This window comes from Zeus faber (assembly GCF_960531495.2).
Source record: "Zeus faber genome assembly, chromosome: 19".
NCBI lineage: Eukaryota > Metazoa > Chordata > Actinopteri > Zeiformes > Zeidae > Zeus > Zeus faber.
The window spans coordinates 1,506,679-1,528,020 of NC_137206.1; the positions used below are offsets into that span (position 1 = coordinate 1,506,679).

General features: G+C 44.0%; 1 protein-coding gene across 1 annotated transcript in view; it reads right to left on the reverse strand.

Annotated features, from left to right (window-relative positions):
- Window positions 1-346: 346 nt before the first annotated feature.
- tmx3b (thioredoxin related transmembrane protein 3b) overlaps window positions 347-21,342 on the reverse strand; it is a gene marked incomplete at its 5' end in the record, with an annotated part of 61,388 nt that continues 40,392 nt past the window's right edge. Inside the window, 3 exons of the mRNA XM_080020039.1 lie at window positions 347-2,656; window positions 13,283-13,351; window positions 15,518-15,647. Coding sequence (XP_079876165.1) covers window positions 2,393-2,656; window positions 13,283-13,351; window positions 15,518-15,647 — 463 coding nt within the window. The 3' untranslated portion in view covers window positions 347-2,392. The remainder of the gene's footprint in view (window positions 2,657-13,282; window positions 13,352-15,517; window positions 15,648-21,342) is intronic.

Genomic DNA, 21,342 nt, shown 5'->3' on the forward strand with positions numbered 1-21,342 from the left:
GCTTCACTGCGACTCCTTCCGAAATCAATTAAAGTATTTCTGAATTATGCACAACTTTAACTAGAAATAATAAAGTCATAAGACTAACAAGCAAGCTCTGAGGTAAACGCACACACACATCTCATGAATACACCTTTCATTCCCTGTATAAAAGCAGACGTGCAAACATGGGCCTCACTGGTATTTTCAACAGTTATGGTCCACTTTCCACATTAGATTGAATTTCCATGTTATTAGAAATAAACCAATATATGTAAATCGACTGATATCGCTCAGCATTAAACAAGTCAAGAAACTGCCCGAATTACAGCTCAAGAAGAAGAATAAAGGACGACGGTCGACAAGAGAGAAAAAAGGACAATTTTTATTTAAATCTTTCAAACCAGTAACAAAGTGTGGGACAATATCCATTTTGGACCAGATGAGGAAGGTTTGGAAGAGATTTTGGCTTTTTTTACAAAGAGCGGCGGCCGAGGCGAAGGCAAAGCAGCTTCACAGTAGGAGATGCACAGGAGCATCTTAAGAGAAACTAAACGTATAGATTATTATACTGTGTATATATGTGGAAAGATGGATTTTTATTTTCTCGGCCTGGAGCGTTCTACCTCCGACTCAATTTGTCAAATTACAACGATCAAACTAAACAACCTTTTTTTACTATGATGATTTTTTTCTTTTAGGATTAGGGTTGTGTAAAAAGCGAAAAGGGTCGGGAGGGGGACCACGATTCTGTCGTTACTCACATCATCCTCCGAAACATTCTTTAACATATCAAACTTCTGCTAATTGTCTTTTCCAGCACTTTGCTCTCTAATAATATACAGTACAAGGCGTGAGAGTTTCCAGAAATGCAACGAGAACATGATTGTTATCATTAAATAATTATTTTAAAGTGTGTGCTTGGTTGTGTAAGAGAGGTCCAGTAACACGGATCAACATCAAAAATCCATTCATATCTAAACTCAAGGCTTGCACTTAGTTTCGGGTCAGTAGTATGTCGTTATTGTTATGGTACCATCCCATTTTTGTTTATTATGAACATCTGAAATGTTTGTTTGCCAAAGGAAAAAGGCAGAAAAATCAAGTTCCACATTCGATACAGCCGTTGGGATTTTAGCTTTGGGACGTTTTGAGACAGAAAGATCCCATTTCAGTTACGTAACTTTGAGGCGGACGTCCTCAAATGTCACTAATTCAGAGAGTGTTACCAGATCAAACTGCTTTGAGGGAGAATCACTAAATAAAAGGTTGGAGCTGAAATCCCCAAAATGCCTCAACCTGCTCAATAAAGTTTTTAGATCTTTTTGACGCGCGTCCTAATTGTGGCGTCGGATAAAGAAATACAAGACGTGCGCGGCGAGGGCTTCCAACGCAGGACCCCGGCGTAACGTCACCGTTGCCCAGTCGTCCCCCCGGGGCAACCAGATTTGGGCCGTTGGCTACCATGTTGTGCGGTCTGGTTACCCCCACGTTGTCGACCACTTTTCATATGAAAAAAAAAATTTAATCAAATAAAATGTTTGGAAATTGAAAATGTAATATTTGGGCAACCCCAAAAACAACAAAACAAGTTAGACTTCAGCCAACATGTTGCCGATCGCATGGTTTACCTTATGATATAACTCCCCACCCCAAAAACACGATGTAAGTCAATGTATTTCCACGACTTTCTTGATATCGAAATGTGGGTCCTCATTTTACAGGATCATTACCACGTCATCATAACAGTTACAATTTGGGCACCGTTTTGTCAGTCTTGGCAACCAAAAGCTGATGCATGGTTGCCGCCTTGGCGACCACTTCCTAAAGTCAGTGTCGGGGCTGCGATGGAACGGGGCGAAGAAAAAAGGAAACTTTATTCCCCCCAAAAAATTGAAAGTTTAAGCGCGGTTTGTATTTATAAAAACAAACGGAAAATAGAAGATGAAAACGAGATGAAACAGAAAATACTATTTAATATGTTCCCAAACAGCGAGATTACCACGGTGGAGACGCGACGTGGAGAAATATGGAAATAAGAGGAAAAAGAAAGAAAAAAAGAAAGAAAAGAAAGTAAAAAAAATGAATAAATGAAAACATCAAGAAAATAAAGAAAAAAATTGAAAGAAAATAGAAATACAAAGGAGTGGTGGTGGAAGAACAAATAAAGAAAGGAGTGATTTTCAGGCCTTGTCTTGGGGTTCTTTTGGGGTTCGGGTGACACTCCCTTGTTTATTGAATAAAAAAGGCAAAAAGCGGGCGAGAAAGAGAGAGAGGGCGAAGTAGGTGTGGAGAGGCAGGAAAAAGGGCGAGAGAAAAAAGGAGAGAAAGAACGGAAAAAAAAAAAAAAAGGAAGATGGCGGGCGTGGAAATGTTCTTTCAGTGCCGTGTCCCCGCTTCCATCCTGCGCAGGTTAATCCGTCTTCTTCTCCCCGGGGTCTTTCTCCATCACCCCATCCTCCTCCTCCTCCTCCTCCTCTTCCTCGGGAGCCTCCAGCTCCGCCCCTTCCAGCTCTAGCTCCGCCCCCTCCTCCTCCTCCTCCTCCTCCTCCAGCCCCTCGCTCTTGGCCGCCTCGCCGTCCTCGGCCGTGCAGATCCCGTAGCACATGAGGCTGATGACGCCCAGCGGGAGGCCGAACAGGAAGCAGCCGAGCAGCGGAGAGCTGCGGAACACCGACTGCGCGAGGAAGAGAGTCAGGGTTTAGCAGCTGCAGGGAAAACTGAAACTAGAATGAAAAGAAGGATATAAAGCTGGCTCTAATAACAACAAATTAAGCTGCTGCAGGCAGCACTACACGGGGTCCAGTTTATTCCTGTTAGGTAAGTATTACAGTTTCCTAGTTCCTGTGAAATGCATCAGAATTGACTAAACTTAATAACATGGTGGACTTATGTCTGGACCAATCAACATGGACTTTGCATGTTTCTCTTCTGCCGTTGAGTTTAAATATTACTGAAGAACAATGTTTTAAGAATTGAGATCAATCCAATTGTACACATGAGTTACAAGTTTTGTTTTTTTCACGAAAACTTAAGAGACGTATGGTGGATTGATATGGCATTGGTTCGAAATACTATAAAGTGACTGTGTTTTCAATATAACACCAATTTATGTCAATGTTCGGTGAATTGGTAAAGTTGTATCAGTAGTTCTACAATGTGGTGTGGTTTGAGCAGCCACACCTGTGCTGGGTCTAGGTGATCGGGGCCCAGGATCAGAGTGGCTGGAAGCCTGTTGCTGGTCTAAGGTTGGTTGATCTAAGGAGCAACAGGTAAACCCCCCATCCCCACACTCACTCAGGAGAGGAGCCCTCGTCATGACATGTGTTCATCTGCTCCGGGCTTGTTCCACCTGGCCCCCTCTCTACAATAAACTGCTTTGTTCTCACCCCCATTGTGTCTCTGTGCCGGGGGGCCCTCAAAAGGCCACTCGGGTGGTGTGTGGCAGGTGGAACTGCCACATACAAAACTAGATTGACAATAGATAGGTCAGTTCTAATAACAGATATTTATCTGTCGGAAACGGTATATATATATATATATATATATATATGACGTTTTTTTTAAAAACAACCGTATATTTTTCACTTTAAATCAAACCTTGTCATTGTTATAATTTACCTTGTTGTGTGTAAGTACATCTGGAGTCTCAGTGACGGAGGTGACTTTGGGTCTCGTGTTTGTCGATTATGGCATTTAAGCAGGTTTACGTATTTACTGAGATTTATGATGGTAATCAAACTGACGTCATTTTAGTGGTGACTAATTTCATGAATTACATTTGAAATATATTTTCAGTAACTTTTGTTTCCATGAAATACAAAAACGTTCCAGTATTTCGGTGAGTTATTACCATTGCACAGCTTCAATTTTTCCGACAGCATGCTGGATCTTGAACGCATCACTTACTCACTTAATCTGACAAAGTCATGGGGACCATGGAGATAAAATATCAATCGAAAAGATCCACAGACATCTACCAGATAAGAAGGTACATAAGCACACACACACCTAGTTTGTGATCTCTCACCACTACGGAGCAACGTAGTCTACGCCGCACACTGGACACGGTGCCATGTAATGGGGATAGATACTAGTAACAATGGAATGGATACTAGTAACAATTTGAATAGATACTAGTAACAGTGGAATGGATACTAGTAACAATGGAATGGATACTAGTAACAATTTGAATAGATACTAGTAACAATGGAATGGATACAAGTGTACAATGGATTAGATACTAGTAACAATGGAATAGATACTAGTAACAGTGGAATGGATACTAGTAACAATGGAATGGATACTAGAAACAATTTGAATAGATACTAGTAACAGTGGAATGGATACTAGTAACAATGGAATGGATACTAGTAACAATGGAATGGATACTAGTAACAATGGAATAGATACTAGTAACAATGGAATAGATACTAGTAACAATTTGAATAGATACTAGGAACAATAGAATGGATACTAGTAAATATTTGAATAGATACTAGTAACAATGGAATGGATACTAGTAACAGTGGAATAGATACTAGTAACAATGGATTAGATACTAGTAACAATGGAATGGATACTAGTAACAATTTGAATAGATACTAGTAACAATGGAATGGATACAAGTAACAATGGATTAGATACTAGTAACAATGGAATAGATACTAGTAACAGTGGAATGGATACTAGTAACAATGGAATGGATACTAGAAACAATTTGAATAGATACTAGTAACAGTGGAATGGATACTAGTAACAATGGAATGGATACTAGTAACAATGGAATAGATACTAGTAACAATGGAATAGATACTAGTAACAATTTGAATAGATACTAGTAACAATGGAATAGATACTAGTAACAATTTGAATAGATACTAGGAACAATAGAATGGATACTAGTAAATATTTGAATAGCTACTAGGAACAATGGAATGGATACTAGTAACAATGGAATAGATACTAGTAACAATGGAATAGATACTAGTAACAATGGAATGGATACTAGTAAATATTTGAATAGATACTAGTAACAATGGAATGGATACTAGTAACAGTGGAATAGATACTAGTAACAATGGAATAGATACTAGTAACAATGGAATGGATACTAGTAATAATTTGAATAGATACTAGTAACAATGGAATGGATACTAGTAACAATTTGAATAGATACTAGTAACAATGGAATAGATACTAGTAACAATTTGAATAGATACTAGTAACAATGAAATGGATACCGTTAACAATGGAATGGATACTAGTAACAATGGAATGGATACTAGTAACAATGGAATGGATACTAGTAACAATAGAATGGATACTAGTAACAATGGAATGGATACTAGTAACAATTTGAATAGATACTAGTAACAATAGAATGGATACTAGTAACAATGGAATGGATACTAGTAACAATAGAATGGATACTAGTAACAATGGAATGGATACTAGTAACAATTTGAATAGATACTAGTAACAATAGAATGGATACTAGTAACAATGGAATGGATACTAGTAACAGTGGAATGGATACTAGTAACAATGGAATAGATACTAGTAACAATGGAATGGATACTAGTAACAATGGAATGGATACTAGTAACAATGGAATGGATACTAGTAACAATGGAATGGATACTAGTAACAATAGAATGGATACTAGTAACAATGGAATGGATACTAGTAACAATGGAATGGATACTAGTAACAGTGGAATGGATACTAGTAACAATGGAATAGATACTAGTAACAATGGAATGGATACTAGTAACAATGGAATGGATACTAGTAACAATGGAATAGATACTAGTAACAATAGAATGGATACTAGTAACAATGGAATGGATACTAGTAACAATGGAATGGATACTAGTAACAGTGGAATGGATACTAGTAACAATGGAATAGATACTAGTAACAATGGAATAGATACTAGTAACAATGGAATGGATACTAGTAACAATGGAATGGATACTAGTAACAATGGAATGGATACCGTTAACAATGGAATGGATACTAGTAACAATGGAATGGATACTAGTAACAATGGAATGGATACTAGTAACAATGGAATGGATACTAGTAACAATAGAATGGATACTAGTAACAATGGAATGGATACTAGTAACAATTTGAATAGATACTAGTAACAATAGAATGGATACTAGTAACAATGGAATGGATACTAGTAACAATGGAATAGATACTGGTAACAATGGAATGGATACTAGTAACAATGGAATGGATACTAGTAACAATGGAATAGATACTAGTAACAATAGAATGGATACTAGTAACAATGGAATGGATACTAGTAACAATGGAATGGATACTAGTAACAGTGGAATGGATACTAGTAACAATGGAATAGATACTAGTAACAATGGAATAGATACTAGTAACAATGGAATGGATACTAGTAACAATGGAATGGATACTAGTAACAATGGAATGGATACTAGTAACAATGGAATGGATACTAGTAACAATGGAATGGATACTAGTAACAATGGAATGGATACTAGTAACAATGGAATGGATGGTGGTCGGAGGAAAATATTTAATATTTGAAACATGGGGCCCCACAGGATTCAATGACAAAATTGTCCACATTTTTATAGAATCATTCGTAGTAATAGTTACTTGTATCTAGTATCTCATAAATACATACTAGTACCAAATACATTTTGACGAGTAAAACTAAAATATTTACTAGTTTCTTTTGGAATAGCAACTAAACTATAAGTACCATTACCTTTTAAAAAGTGACATTTTATGGATTAAATATTATAATTTCCTGCCATAGGCCTTTATCACACACACACACACACACACACACACACACACACACACACACACACACACACACACACACACACACACACACACACACACACACACACACACACACACACACAGCTCCTAAGTAGATTAGGGATCAGGCTGGAGACGGTTTTGATGAAACCAAAATAGTAAATAGTTGTTGCTGCAGGCACATGGATGGTCCTCTTTGGGATGTCTGCTGAGCCCTAACGGAGCGCAGCGCCTGGGGAGGTTTGGGGGAGGCAGAGGGGACACGAGGGGGGCAGCGCGTCTCCTCCCCGTCTGTCAAGCGCTGGAAAATCTCCACGCTCCCTGCGGACGTGGAGGGCGGAGGAGGCGCGGTAATTGGTGGAGACGACGAGCGGGTGAGCGCGCTGCGCTAACAGGGGCCGCGCAGGAGTCACCAGCGGAATGTGACGGGCTCCCAGGGGCCGCGGAGACGGCTCCCTTCCTCCCCCACCACCAGGCTTCAGCTGGCGAGAAGGGGGATGGGAGACCACAATATTATGGGGCGGTTCAGGACACGGATCAGGTCCAATCTGAGACTAAATGACACTTTACTAGACTCACTGAAACAGCCTCAGTCGTGGTTGAAAATATTGCCAAAACTTGTTTTGGTCTTGGTTTCAAACATCTGTTTTCCAGAAGGAAGATTAGAGCTAATCTGGGTCCAAGCAAAGCTTAAATTAAACTTTTGGATGAATGGGCGTGGCCTCCAGGTGGACCAGGTTGAACCCGAGACCAGACAGAAGGATCTGAGCGCTCCTCCATCACCTCGCTCCAGGACGTCCTGTCTGGGACTCATTCATCTTAAATTCAGCAACGTCTAAAAAAGACATTTCTAAATTCTGGATTAATTTAAGTAGGATCATCTTAGTCCTGATTAGGTTAAACCCCGTCCGTGACGCCGCCCCTTTATTAGAAAACAGTAATGTTCCGAGACAGGCTACAGCTGTATTGAAAATTGTGACCCACCGCAGCAGAAGCCGCCGTGTTGCTCATTTCTAAAATGGACAGCAGCACCAAAGAAGTTGAAAAAACCTTTCTTGAAGGAAAATTTCATTTTTCCAGATTCGTTCCTTTGTGTTTTTTTTTTGTTTTTTTATCTCTCAACGTATTTTCAAAACAGGGTTTGATTTATAAATAGTATAAAAAAGTTAAACCGTGGAGTTAAATGTTCCCGTTAGATGACATGAGGAAACACAGTTCACTTACCCAGACGCTGAACAGCGCTGAACAACACTGATCGATGGTTTCCTTTCACGCGAGCGTTGGGTGAAGATCATTCCTCCATATTCCATGTGATGTGAAGTCACAATGTCAAACCCTTTTGACAGAGTTCAACCTTTAAATATTACGCGTTATATACACACACGGAGACATCGTTGTGGAGGGGGCGTGTCACTGACATCATCCTCACTTCCGTAAACAAGACGAGGCTCCGGGTTCACTTGTCTGTGAAAACTCCGGTTGATGGGGAGAAGCGGGTGGAGGACGATCTAAATCTTATCGCGGAGCTTAATCTGAGCAGTGCGATGGACCCAAGTCCGTGTACGCAGCGCCTACTGGACTTCATTTTCCACGATGACAGTCAGTTCTCCCACAGCGACGCTGAATGTGATATTACTCCGGACTTTTTCAAACAGCAGATTTCAACCTGAAGGTGACGATGAAACTGAATATTTTCAAGAACCAGCGGAAAATAAATTCCACTTTAATAAAACATGTATATTCTTACTGTTAAGTTAAAGCTTTTTTCAAAACAAAAAAGAATGTCCAACGTTCCCTCAAAACACAAGAACAAAGCAGTGATTGGCCCATTGCGCAGTATTCTAAGTCACCATGTGGCTTTGGCTCCTCGTTGGCGTCCTGGGAGCGGAATGAAGACGAGGCTCGGAAAAACTTTCAAGGTGCTTATGTCAGAATCACAGTTTGCCAAACCCTTGTCATCAACAAGTCATAGCTTTAAAAATATTTTCTTGGTTTGCACAAGTGACACCTTGTTTGGAAGCTCTGATTCTCCACTTTCAAATGATGTGAAGAAGTTGAAAGCCGCCAAATGACTCTAAAGTATGCGGTGGGTTAGATATATATATTACTTGTATTAATACACCATGGAAAAAGGACGCGTTAACATATAATATCAAATATATATTTTTATTATATCTTATATTCCTATATTTGTGACTTTGGGATATATTTTTAACTCTTACTCTGTACTTCATGTTCCATACTCAGCTACTGCAAAATTTCCCCCACGGGGATCAAGAAAGTTCGATCTTATCTAATCATCTTGTGAAACAACAGAATCAAGACTTGACTTGTGGATGATAAATATATTTATAAAAGGTGCAAGGATTTTACTTTTAGCTAATTGAAACAAATCACTGTATTGATGCAAAATTAAAGTGGTAATCCATCAGATCCTCTGAGATTACAAGTCCCAAAATTCCAACAAAGTATTGATTTGCCCCCAAAACATCCAGGTTTAACCTTGTCGTCACTCTATGACGTCGCGTAAGTATTATTTCTTCTTTTGATCCATTGTCAAATCTATATTTTTGCAAGGATTTGGGCTTTACATTTTAAATTTAATAGACGTTGGAAATACGTCGGAGCACCTGTGTTGGGGGGAATGTGAATGTCCATCCATATCGACAGTTTAACGAGCCGCAACCAGCTACGCTGCTTTAACTAATTCACCGGAGCTGCTTTTTAACTTCTCGCCCATGTGGCTGACCCCTCCACCAAGGAGCACATGTCGACCAAAATACATTGAGAGGCTGTTTCTTAAAAAGGCCCAGCTAAAAAAACACGGGATTTTTTTTTAATCACAAAACATCCTAACGGATTACCACTTTAATACTCGTGTGTAGCCAAATATTGGGATTGTGGCTCTAGCGAGAGAAGGACCTTGAGGAGAGCTGAAAAACAGCGACTAACAAATGTCTGGATGTTCCCTACAGGTGTCCTTCCACTGAGCAATGCAACTGTCAAACCTGACAGCCGAAACGAATTGGATTCGCAAAAACCTTCAATGAAAAGCATTGCTTTAAGCCTCGCCCGCCTCCCCCTCCCTCCCCCTCTCTCCCCCGTCCTCTTTTTATCCCAGGGTGACATTCCGTAACGCTCTGTCCCCTCTCGCTTCGGCATTTCCCAAAAATCAAATCTTTTTTATTTTTTTGTTCCTCCTCCTTTGAACTCACGCCGTTTGAATTCTCGCATTTCCAGGACGGCTTTGGGCTTTTATCCGCCGGTTCCAGCGTTATTCTGCCAGACAGAGTGGCATGACGCCGCCGCGTGGGTAAGATTCCTCTCTCCGCCTTTGGCCAAATAAACACCACACAGCCGACCACACGGGGTAAAAACAACAGAGTAGAAGGTAGGACGGCCTGCTTAAAGGAATACGCCAGTTCGGTGGGAAGGTTTCACAGGAGCTAGGCTACTTGATCCCATCTGCAGCCATGCATTGTGCTAACACAGTTAGCCTGAGTTACTTGGAGGTGTAGTCCCCTATTTTCACAAGCGCTAGGCTACTTGATCCCATCTGCAGCCATGCATTGTGCTAACACAGTTAGCCTGAGTTACTTGGAGGTGTAGTCCCCTATTTTCACAAGCGCTAGGCTACTTGATCCCATCTGCAGCCATGCATTTAGGCAACTGGAAGTTCCGTAAAAAAAGGCGGTAAAAGGAGCTACTCGCTTTTATTGTAAAAAAGGGGGGATGCTAATTATTTGTCACCCACCGCATACTTTAAGGTCATTTGAAAGTGGAGAATCAGAGCTTCCAAACAAGGTGTCACTTGTGCAAATAAAGCAAATATTTTTAAAGCTATGACTTGTTAATGACAAGGGTTTGGCAAACTGTGTTTCTGAGATAATCACCTTCAAAGTTTTACCCACACTAGCTTCATTCAGCCAGCTCCCACAATGCAAATGGTTTGGAGGACCAAAAAAACGACATGGCTACTTAACATACTGCTGAATGGGCCAATCACGAACAGCTCAACACAACTAATTTTGTTTTTTAAAAAGCTTTTATTTAACAGTAAGAATATACATGTTTTATAAAAGTGAAATTAATTTGGAGTTAAAAGTACGGACAACACAACAAAATGTAGAGTCTATCAATACTGAGTCTCAGAAAATCTGAAAATCTGTCACCAACCTCGACAGACTTCATCACGTCATCAGTTTTTCCGTTGTAACAACAACAGACGTATCGTCGGTCTCCTCCGGTGGCTCTTGAAAATATTCAGTTTCATCGTCACATTAAGTTTGAAATCCGCTGTTTGAAATGTTCTCCAAGTTCAGAGTAATATCACATTCAGCATCTCTGTCCTTCTCCACGTCTCTGTGCGAGAACTGACTCTCCTCGTGGAAAATGTAGTCCAGAACTAGCTCTTTACACTGACTTGGATCTATCGCACTGGTCAGATTAAGGTCCCAAATATGACTCAGAGCTTCCTCCACCCGCTTCACCTCATCCGTAACGATACGGAGAAGAAAGTTTTCAGAAACAAGTGAGAGGGAAACAGCCCCGTGCTGCGCTTTAACTGTCTGTTTACAGAGGTGACGTAGGTGCGTGACGCGAAGGGTTTTTTTTGTGGGTGTAAAAGTAGTACGATTTAAAGGTTGAACTCTATCAAAACTGTTTCACATTGTGACTTCACATAACATGGAATATGGAGGAATGATCTTCACCTGGACGGAAAGGAAACCATCGATCTGCGTTGTTCAGCACTGTTCAGGTAAGTCAACTGTGTTTCCTCATGTCATCTAACGGGAATATTTAACTCCACGGTTTAACATTTTTCTACTATTTATAAATCAAACACTGTTTTGAAATTATGTTGAGAGATAAAAAATAAACCCACAAAGGAAAGCGAATCTCGAAAAAATCAAATTTTCCTTCAAGAAAGGTTTTTTTTCCAACTTATTTTGTGCTCCTGGCCATTCTAGAAATGCACAAGATGGTGGCTTTTGCTGCGGTGGTTCACATTTGGTAGGTGTGGTTTTTATAAATTTGCTTCCGTCTGGAAAAAAAATCTGGTACCTCCACAGATACCTTGACCCCGGACAGTCTGTGTTGGCAACAGACATACAGTCAGAGTCAGTTTCATACTCATTTCCTAGGTGTCAGTAACCAGCGGTTCAGTCTCCACCACCTCCCCCCAGACGGACTCGGCTGCCTCCGCTGACAGAGCATCTCCCTCCCTGAGCACACAAGGAGCCGGAATAGAGCCCGCCCCTGGGCGCACAGGAAGCCAAAAATTGGATTTCCGAGATCACGGATATAAACTCAAAATGATCGGACGACAATCGTAATGGGACAAAACACAATATTGGTAACGGATAGTCCTTTCATCTGATCGATCGGCCCCGCACATACTACTAACACAGTTAGCAAGAGTTGCGGAAGGTGCATTTCCCTATTTTCACTGGAGCTAGGCTAGTTGATCCCATCTGCAGCCTTGCATGGAGCGAATGCATTTAGCGAGCAGCCCGTCACCACCTTGGTACTGGACACACAGGGATGAAATTGGTATCGACCTTGTCGTCTGAGTCCAGGTAAGATAGACAAATAGTGGAGTATCCCTTCAACCTCTCGCTCTCCCTCTCTCTCCCTCCACCCCATACCGCCCTCCTCCCTCCGCCCTCCTCCGACCATATTTCATATTTACGAGCCCAGATCTGTGTTTACAACGGTTATTGTTTGTTGTGGGTCGCGCGCTCGGCCCCCTCGTTTGAGCGCCACTTGCTTCCAGCAGCGCGGCGCGAGGCCCTGGGCGCTCGCTCAGCGCTTTTATGGGGTTTGTTTTTGAGGCCGACTGTTTACATATTGTGGGAAATGTGAAAACAGGGGTCAAGGCGAGACTGTTTGTTACGACACTGTTTTCTACGTTCAACACGCAGCGCCGGAAGCACAACAACAACAAACACTGCAAATGCAACGCTACGGTGGCAGATATATAGACAACGAACAGCAGAAGCAGGAGGAATAACATGGAAAGCTGGATAAAGTGTGATCTACAAAGCCGGTACTGCTCTGGATCCTTCATATTTGTACCAATTTCCTCATTATTTGTTCAGTTCTTACGCTCAAATAAGTTATTTCATCACCAGGTTCAACTGGTGATCAGACTTCAGTGACAATGCTCCACCATCTTGGAATGAACTGAACAGGGAGTCCTAAAACGCGAATATTTAATTTAGTGCTGAGTGATCACAGTAAAACGATAACGGTAATTATCACAATATTTTTTTTCCCCATCGATCATTTCGATCCAGCCGATTGGTTGACGTCAGGCAATTGGCAACTAGGCGCCGATCAGTTTGGACGATCTAAAGCCGACCTCTCACCTCCAGCTTCGATATAAAAAGAAGCCCGCCCCTTCCCTCAGTTGCACTTGCGGTGAGTCAAATAAAAGACAAATATGACCGTCTGTGTTTACGTCACATTGCGTTGATCTTACCATGATGGTGGATCTGGCATCAAACGCCACTCGTTTAATCCTCTGAATGACGCCATCACCTCCGTATGCCTGCAAGGACAGAGGTGTAAGACTGTGTAAGACTGTGTTAGAAGGCGTTAGAAGGCGTTAGACGGCGTTAGATGGTGTAAGACGGTATTAGAAGGTGTAAGACGGTGTTAGAAGGTGTTAGAAGGTGTTGGAAGGGTTGGAAGGCGTTAGACGGCGTTAGAAGGTGTAAGAAGGCGTTAGAAGGTGTAAGACTGTGTTAAAAGGTGTTAGAAGGTGGTAGAAGGTTAGTAGGTGTTAGAAGGCGTTAGAAGGTTTAAGTAGGCTAGAAGGTGCTGGAAGGCGTTAGAAGGTTCAAGTAGGCGTAAGAAGGTTTAAGTAGGTTAGAAGGTCCTGGAAGGCGTTAGAAAGCGTCACGTGTTAGAAGGCCTTGGAAGGTTTAAGAAGGTTTTAGAAGGCGTTACACGGCGTTAGGTGTTAGAAGGGATTGAAAGGTGTTAGAAGGCGTTGGAAGGTTTAAGAAGGTTTTAGAAGGCGTTACAAGGCGTTACAAGGCGTTAGGTGTTAGAAGGGGTTGAAAGGTGTTAGAAGGTGTTGGAAGGTTTGAGAAGGTTTTAGAAGGCGTTACAAGGCGTTAGGTGTTAGAAGGGGTTGAAAGGTGTTAGAAGGTGTTGGAAGGTTTAAGAAGGTTTTAGAAGGCGCTACAAGGCGTTACAAGGCGTTAGGTGTTAGAAGGGGTTGAAAGGTGTTAGAAGGTGTTGGAAGGTTTGAGAAGGTTTTAGAAGGCGTTACAAGGCGTTAGGTGTTAGAAGGGGTTGAAAGGTGTTAGAAGGTGTTGGAAGGTTTAAGAAGGTTTTAGAAGGCGTTACAAGGCGTTACAAGGCGTTAGGTGTTAGAAGGGGTTGAAAGGTGTTAGAAGGTGTTGGAAGGTTTGAGAAGGTTTTAGAAGGCGTTACAAGGCGTTAGGTGTTAGAAGGGGTTGAAAGGTGTTAGAAGGTGTTGGAAGGTTTAAGAAGGTTTTAGAAGGCGCTACAAGGCGTTACAAGGCGTTAGGTGTTAGAAGGGGTTGAAAGGTGTTAGAAGGTGTTGGAAGGTTTGAGAAGGTTTTAGAAGGCGTTACAAGGCGTTAGGTGTTAGAAGGGGTTGAAAGGTGTTAGAAGGTGTTGGAAGGTTTAAGAAGGTTTTAGAAGGCGCTACAAGGCGTTACAAGGCGTTAGGTGTTAGAAGGGGTTGAAAGGTGTTAGAAGGTGTTGGAAGGTTTAAGAAGGTTTTAGAAGGCGTTACAAGGCGTTAGGTGTTAGAAGGGGTTGAAAGGTGTTAGAAGGTGTTGGAAGGTTTGAGAAGGTGTTGTAAGGTTTCTGCTACTGGAGAAGCTTAGAGCCAACCGACGAGGGGTGAAAATGTTGGTCCCGGCCCTGACATGAGCCGGACCACAAAGTTCCACTGCTGTACCCATCCAGTTTGTTTTCCTGAGCAAGAAATAGCCCACGGCCTTCTGGGAAAACCTGGGCGAGGCCTTTTCACTTTGGCTTGTAATTTTTGAGGAGGGAACAGTCATTTTGTTCCGTCTCGCCGCCTCAAGACGGACTAAACAATTCAGTCAGATAATAACTTCTTCCACTCAGAACTGACTGTTTATTATTGTGGGTATTTCATCCACAAGGAGGAAGAAATATGATGAAACGTGGTGTGATTCCAGAGGTACAAGGTGTGTGTGTGTGTGTGTGTGTGTGTGTGTGTGTGTGTGTGGTTTGGTGGGTGGGGTTTCTTCTCAGGGTTCTGTGGGGGTTTGGAGGCTTCTGTGATTGAAGGGGGTCAGCACCGTCTGGGGGCTTTCAGGTGGTTTTGAGGGGTTATGGGTGGGGCTTCTGGGGGGTTCTGAGGTGGGTTGTTTGGGGTTTTGGGGGGAATAAGGTTTGGTTTGGTAGCAGTTTTGGGGAGTTTAAGGATTGTTTGAGGGGTTGTGTGGGGGGTGAAGGGGTAGTGTGGGTGTTTTGAGGGTAATTGGGGGTTTCGTGTTTTTTTGGGGGGTGGTTGCGGGATTCAGGGAGTTTTCCTGGGCTGTGTCAGGTTTGGGGGCTGTGTGGGGGTTTGGGGGTGTTTTGAGGGGTTCTGCAAAGTTATTTGTTTTGGTGGGGGGTGGTTTTAGGGCGGCTGTGCAGGTATGATGATGGGGGTTTGGGGGCTGCAGGGCGGCCAGAGAAACAGGGAAGAAGGAGCAGAGCGGACCTGCACGGAGCCGTTCAGTACACTGTAGATGAACTGGACCAGCTGCTCCATGGTGTCGGTGGGGCCGTCGGGGAGGAAGTACTGCTCGTTGGACGTGTTGAGGATGATGACGGAGGGAACAGTCACCTCCCTGAGGGAACAGAGAAGAGGACGACTTTTAGAAAGAAAGATTTCAACGTTCCAAGTCAATTCATCACCCAGAAAAAAACCCCAAACACAGTTATGACATGGAGCTTCATCGCAGGGATGCCGCAGAAGATCCATTTTTCCCTCCATACTGTATCTCTACTGTACCACTGGTCAGGTTCCGGACTCCGCCCCTCCACGCTTGTAGGTGCAGTAAGTCGCTTTTGACAACAGCGTTTAAATGACGTCATGTAATGTTATTTGTTTTTCCAACAGAACAATGACCCAAAACACACCTTACGGGCGCTGTCGGGGCTGCTTGGCCCGGAAGGAGAGCGATGGAGCGACGCATCAGAGGATCAGATGCCTTCAACCCAACTGAGGAGGGTTGGGATGAGCTGGACAACAAGTGCTCAGCATACGTGCTAAGTCCTGAAGCATTCCAGGTGACCGCCTCAAAGACCCGGAGAAGCATTCCAGGTGACCGCCTCAAGACCCGGAGAAGCATTCCAGGTGACCGCCTCAAGACCCGGAGAAGCATTCCAGGTGACCGCCTCAAGACCCGGAGAAGCATTCCAGGTGACCGCCTCAAGACCCGGAGAAGCATTCCAGGTGACCGCCTCAAGACCCGGAAAAGCATTCCAGGTGACCGCCTCAAGACCCGGAGAAGCATTCCAGGTGACCGCCTCAAGACCCGGAGAAGCATTCCAGGTGACCGCCTCAAGACCCGAAGAAGCATTCCAGGTGACCGCCTCAAGACCCGGAGAAGCTTTCCAGGTGATCGCCTCAAGACCCGGAGAAGCTTTCCCGGTGATCGCCTCAAGACCCGGAGAAGCTTTCCAGGTGACCGCCTCAAGACCCGGAGAAGCATTCCAGGTGACCGCCTCAAGACCCGGAGAAGCATTCCAGGTGACCGCCTCAAAGACCCGGAGAAGCATTCCAGGTGACCGCCTCAAGACCCGGAGAAGCATTCCAGGTGACCGCCTCAAGACCCGGAGAAGCATTCCAGGTGATCGCCTCAAGACCCGGAGAAGCTTTCCAGGTGATCGCCTCCAGACCCGGAGAAGCATTCCAGGTGACCGCCTCAAGACCCAGAGAAGCATTCCAGGTGACCGCCTCAAAGACCCGGAGAAGCATTCCAGGTGACCGCCTCAAAGACCCGGAGAAGCATTCCAGGTGACCGCCTCAAGACCCGGAGAAGCATTCCAGGTGACCGCCTCAAGACCCGGAGAAGCATTCCAGGTGACCGCCTCAAGACCCGGAGAACAATTCCAGGTGACTGCCTCAAGACCTGGAGAAGCTTTCCAGGTGACCGCCTCAAGACCCGGAGAAGCTTTCCAGGTGACCGCCTCAAGACCTGGAGAAGCATTCCAGGTGACCGCCTCCAGACCTGGAGAAGCATTCCAGGTGACCGCCTCAAGACCTGGAGAAGCTTTCCAGTTGACCGCCTCAAGACCTGGAGAAGCTTTCCAGGTGACCGCCTCAAGAGCTGGAGAAGCATTCCAGGTGACCGCCTCAAGACCCGGAGAAGCATTCCAGGTGACCGCCTCAAGACCCGGAGAAGCATTCCAGGTGACCGCCTCAAAGACCTGGAGAAGCATTCCAGGTGACCGCCTCAAGACCTGAAGAAGCTTTCCAGTTGACCGCCTCAAGACCTGGAGAAGCTTTCCAGGTGACCGCCTCAAGAGCTGGAGAAGCATTCCAGGTGACCGCCTCAAGACCCGGAGAAGCATTCCAGGTGACCGCCTCAAGACCCGGAGAAGCATTCCAGGTGACCGCCTCAAGACCCGGAGAAGCATTCCAGGTGACCGCCTCAAAGACCCGGAGAAGCATTCCAGGTGACCGCCTCAAGACCCGGAGAAGCATTCCAGGTGACCGCCTCAAGACCCGGAGAAGCATTCCAGGTGACCGCCTCAAGACCCGGAGAAGCATTCCAGGTGACCGCCTCAAGACCCGGAGAAGAATTCCAGGTGACCGCCTCAAGACCTGGAGAAGCTTTCCAGGTGACCGCCTCAAGACCTGGAGAAGCATTCCAGGTGACCGCCTCAAGACCTGGAGAAGCTTTCCAGGTGACCACCTCATGAAGCTGATTGAGAGGAGCTGTCATCAAGGCAAAGGGTGGCTTCTTCAACGAACCAAAAACATATTTTGATGATATCATATTTTAGACTTTTATGGTTGTGTTATTTCATTGTTTTACAACAACAACTTCAATACAACACTGTACTATATTATCATAATACAGTATCAAAATACGAGTACAACCAAGCTCTAATACTACTTACTATCTTCCATTCTCCGTGAATGGAGTAGTTACACGTTTCTAGACTCTACATTACAGTAGATGTGTAGGGTACAGTGTATTTTCTTCTCCACGCTGCTATTATCCACCTGTGTCATCAGAGAGCAGATAATCGCCTCCAGTGTAAAGGAACAAATTGGACGATGGGGGAAACAAACAAACCCTTTTGTACTCATTAGAACCTAACTTTTCCCCCTGGGCGTTCTTTCAAAGGGAGGATGGGGTTATTTCTTCTCCGCCTCTCTAGACCTGTTTTAAGAGTCACAGTGTCATTTCCATGGTTTTTATGCAAACAGCGTTCATCTCAGGGCTCGGCGGCTGCGTGGCGGTCAGCGCTAAAGAGACCTTTACAAATTACTTATGACAAGTGAGTCACACGGAGCCCGGGCGAGCGACGCCGAGCTGCGCCCACACAGACTCACACGGGGGCCGGAGACAATGCATCCAATAATACTGAGACATGCAGCCGTACGGATGGAAGCACCGGACGCACGCGGAAAATCAACAACTGAACTGGAAACACACAATGTGAATAATCAATGTGCACACACACAAACAATCAGCACACATTTTGACATATATGCCCATATATACACACTCTTGTGCTTTGTATGTGTGTATTTATGTATACATACAGTATAAATACATACACACACAAACACATATTTGTAACTACATTCTTAGCTGTGGTGTTCATGCCAGTATCGACATTTATAGATCTCATCTGGAATTCCTACAGCAGCTTTGGCTGTTTATTTGATTTTACTGATTTTTATATTTATAGAGATATTTATTTTATGCCCGTTCAAATGATGGCCCTTGACTCATTTGTTGACTGTTCATTTATCTTTGCAGTTTGTTTAATTATATTTTTATATTAATAACTGTTTTTTTTTTTTAATTGCATAAAATGTTTTACCTTTGTTTTTTTAGTAGAATTGTTAACATTGTTGTCTGAAAATTCTAATAAAATTGTTATAATTCTCATGCCAGCTACAGTAAATGGCTATATCTCAGGCCGGCTTGGCAAATCTTGTTAGAATTTGACATGATCATAGTAAACCCCAAAAATCTTGAGTCCAAAAAGCCGTGTAGCAATTGGGCAACAGGTGGCGCTTCAACAATCAGCGAAACTCAAAAACATCGGCCTTCGCTCCCAACGTTTGACTGAAAGACCTGGAACGTGGAAATTGGGCTCGAAAAAATCCAAAGTGCACCTGGGAGGCTCTTCCGCCATCTTGGAAAACTGGGATTCCCGTTCCATGGATATGCCTGAACCAATGCCTGACAGTGGCCAAAAAGCCAAGAGGTCGGATATAGAATCTCTGAGATACGAGCCGATAGATTCATGTTGCAATATCTAATCTACCAGAAGAGCACGTCACAGTGGCACAGGCCATGGAAACCTGGCAGAACCCTCTGAAGGACCGTACCAAGTCTGACACTTATACCTAAAACTATAAATAACTATGACTTTGACGTGGCAGTTGGAAATTTCGTATTTTAACCCTTTGTTCTCTCTGCTGTAATTTGTATTTTCCTTGCACTTTGTTTTTCCAGAGTCTTAAATCATTTCTCTGCACCCTGCTGGTGTGACTGCACGACGACAAGAATCACAAAATAACAACCAGGGAAGAACAATGGACGGACTATTTCAGCGTAGAAAACAATAAAAGCCGCACATAAACATTAACACACGCACACGTGAAAAGAATAGAAGAGCGGAGCAAAGCACACGAAGAGGCAAACACATCATAAACAGACACAAGGCAGCGGCACAGCCTCCATTCCAGTGAAAACAACAGTCTGTGTGTGTGTGTGTGTGTGTGTGTGTGTGCGTGCGTGTGTGTGTGCGTGTGTGTGAGTGCATGTGTGTGTGCGTGTGCTTTATTTCCACACGCATACACAAATCAGAGGAATTACACAAGTGAAGTTTGATAACACAAGGTCACACAAACAAGCCGTTCCTCTTCCCAAAGCCAGCACTACACCAACGCTCCGTCTCAGATAAGACTCCCCCGAGTGCGTGCGTGCGCGCGCACGCACGCACGCACGCACGCACGCACGCACGCACGCACGCACGCACGCACGCACACACGCACACACGCACACACGCACACACACACACACACACACACACACACACACACACACACACACACACACACACGGCCTATGAACAGTCCATCATGCCGCTGCCACATCCCACCCCTGTGGAGCTGCTCAACCCAGCAACAAATTACCACACACACACACACACACACACACACACAGAAAAACACGCACGCACACAGAAAAACACGCACGCACGCACGCACGCACACACACACACACACACACACACACACACACACACACACACACACACACACACACACACACACACACACACACACACACACACACACACACACACACACACACACACACACACACGCTATGTGTGGCCCCTAAATGGCTCTTCCATGTGACATCCTACTCCAGCAGATGGGCCCCGTTGTGAATATGGATTAGCCTCTTCACCTCCTGGTCGTCTGCCCAGCGCAGGACAGGAAACAATCTTTTATTGTTTCTCCGGAGATAATGTCATGTTGACGTCACATGAAGGCCTCATCCACACCAGGCTGTCAAACAATGGTTCGATATTGAAATGCTCTTCGTATTGTAAAAAAAAATATGAAGCTCGAATTTGAAAACTGACATTGGAAAAAAAAATAAAACATGCAGTGTTTCAGCAGAAGTGTATCATGTTTTATGAAAATGTTGCGTGCATACGTGCACATGTATCCTCCTTGTGCGTGCAAGTGGATGAGCTCTGTCGAGCGGCTCGGCTGCTCCCTCCGTCGCTCTCCGTTGCCCCGCCCACGCCGCCCGCATGTGAAGGAGGAGCGGGGGAAGTACCCAGCGGCGTCACCGGGTTTCCCTCAACACCGCCGCCACAGGAAGTCACCAAGGTCTGCTTTGAAGACGAGGATCAGCAGCTGCCGCCGAACGGCGATCACAGATAGATCGACCCCTTTTATCTGCCCAGACATGCTGCCGATCAACATCTCGCAGGAGTCTGGATTTAAAGATTTCACCCATGCGTAACGGCCCCCCCGCCCCGCATTTCAAAGTTGTACTAGATATTGGAATATATTGAAAGTTATTTTCTTTCAGAAGGAATATTCAAATGGGATCTTGGCCGATGTTGACAACCCACGAAGATCAGAACAATGTTACTAAACAATGTTTTGTTTAAATAACAGAACATATTCTGTTCAGTGTGTGTGTGTGTGTGTTTGTGTGTATGTGTGTATGTATGTGTGTGTGTGTGTGTGCGTGTGTGTGTAACCTAGCGAGCAACCTAACGCTGTAATGTGTGATGAAGGAGGGATGGATGAATAAAAAACAAGCC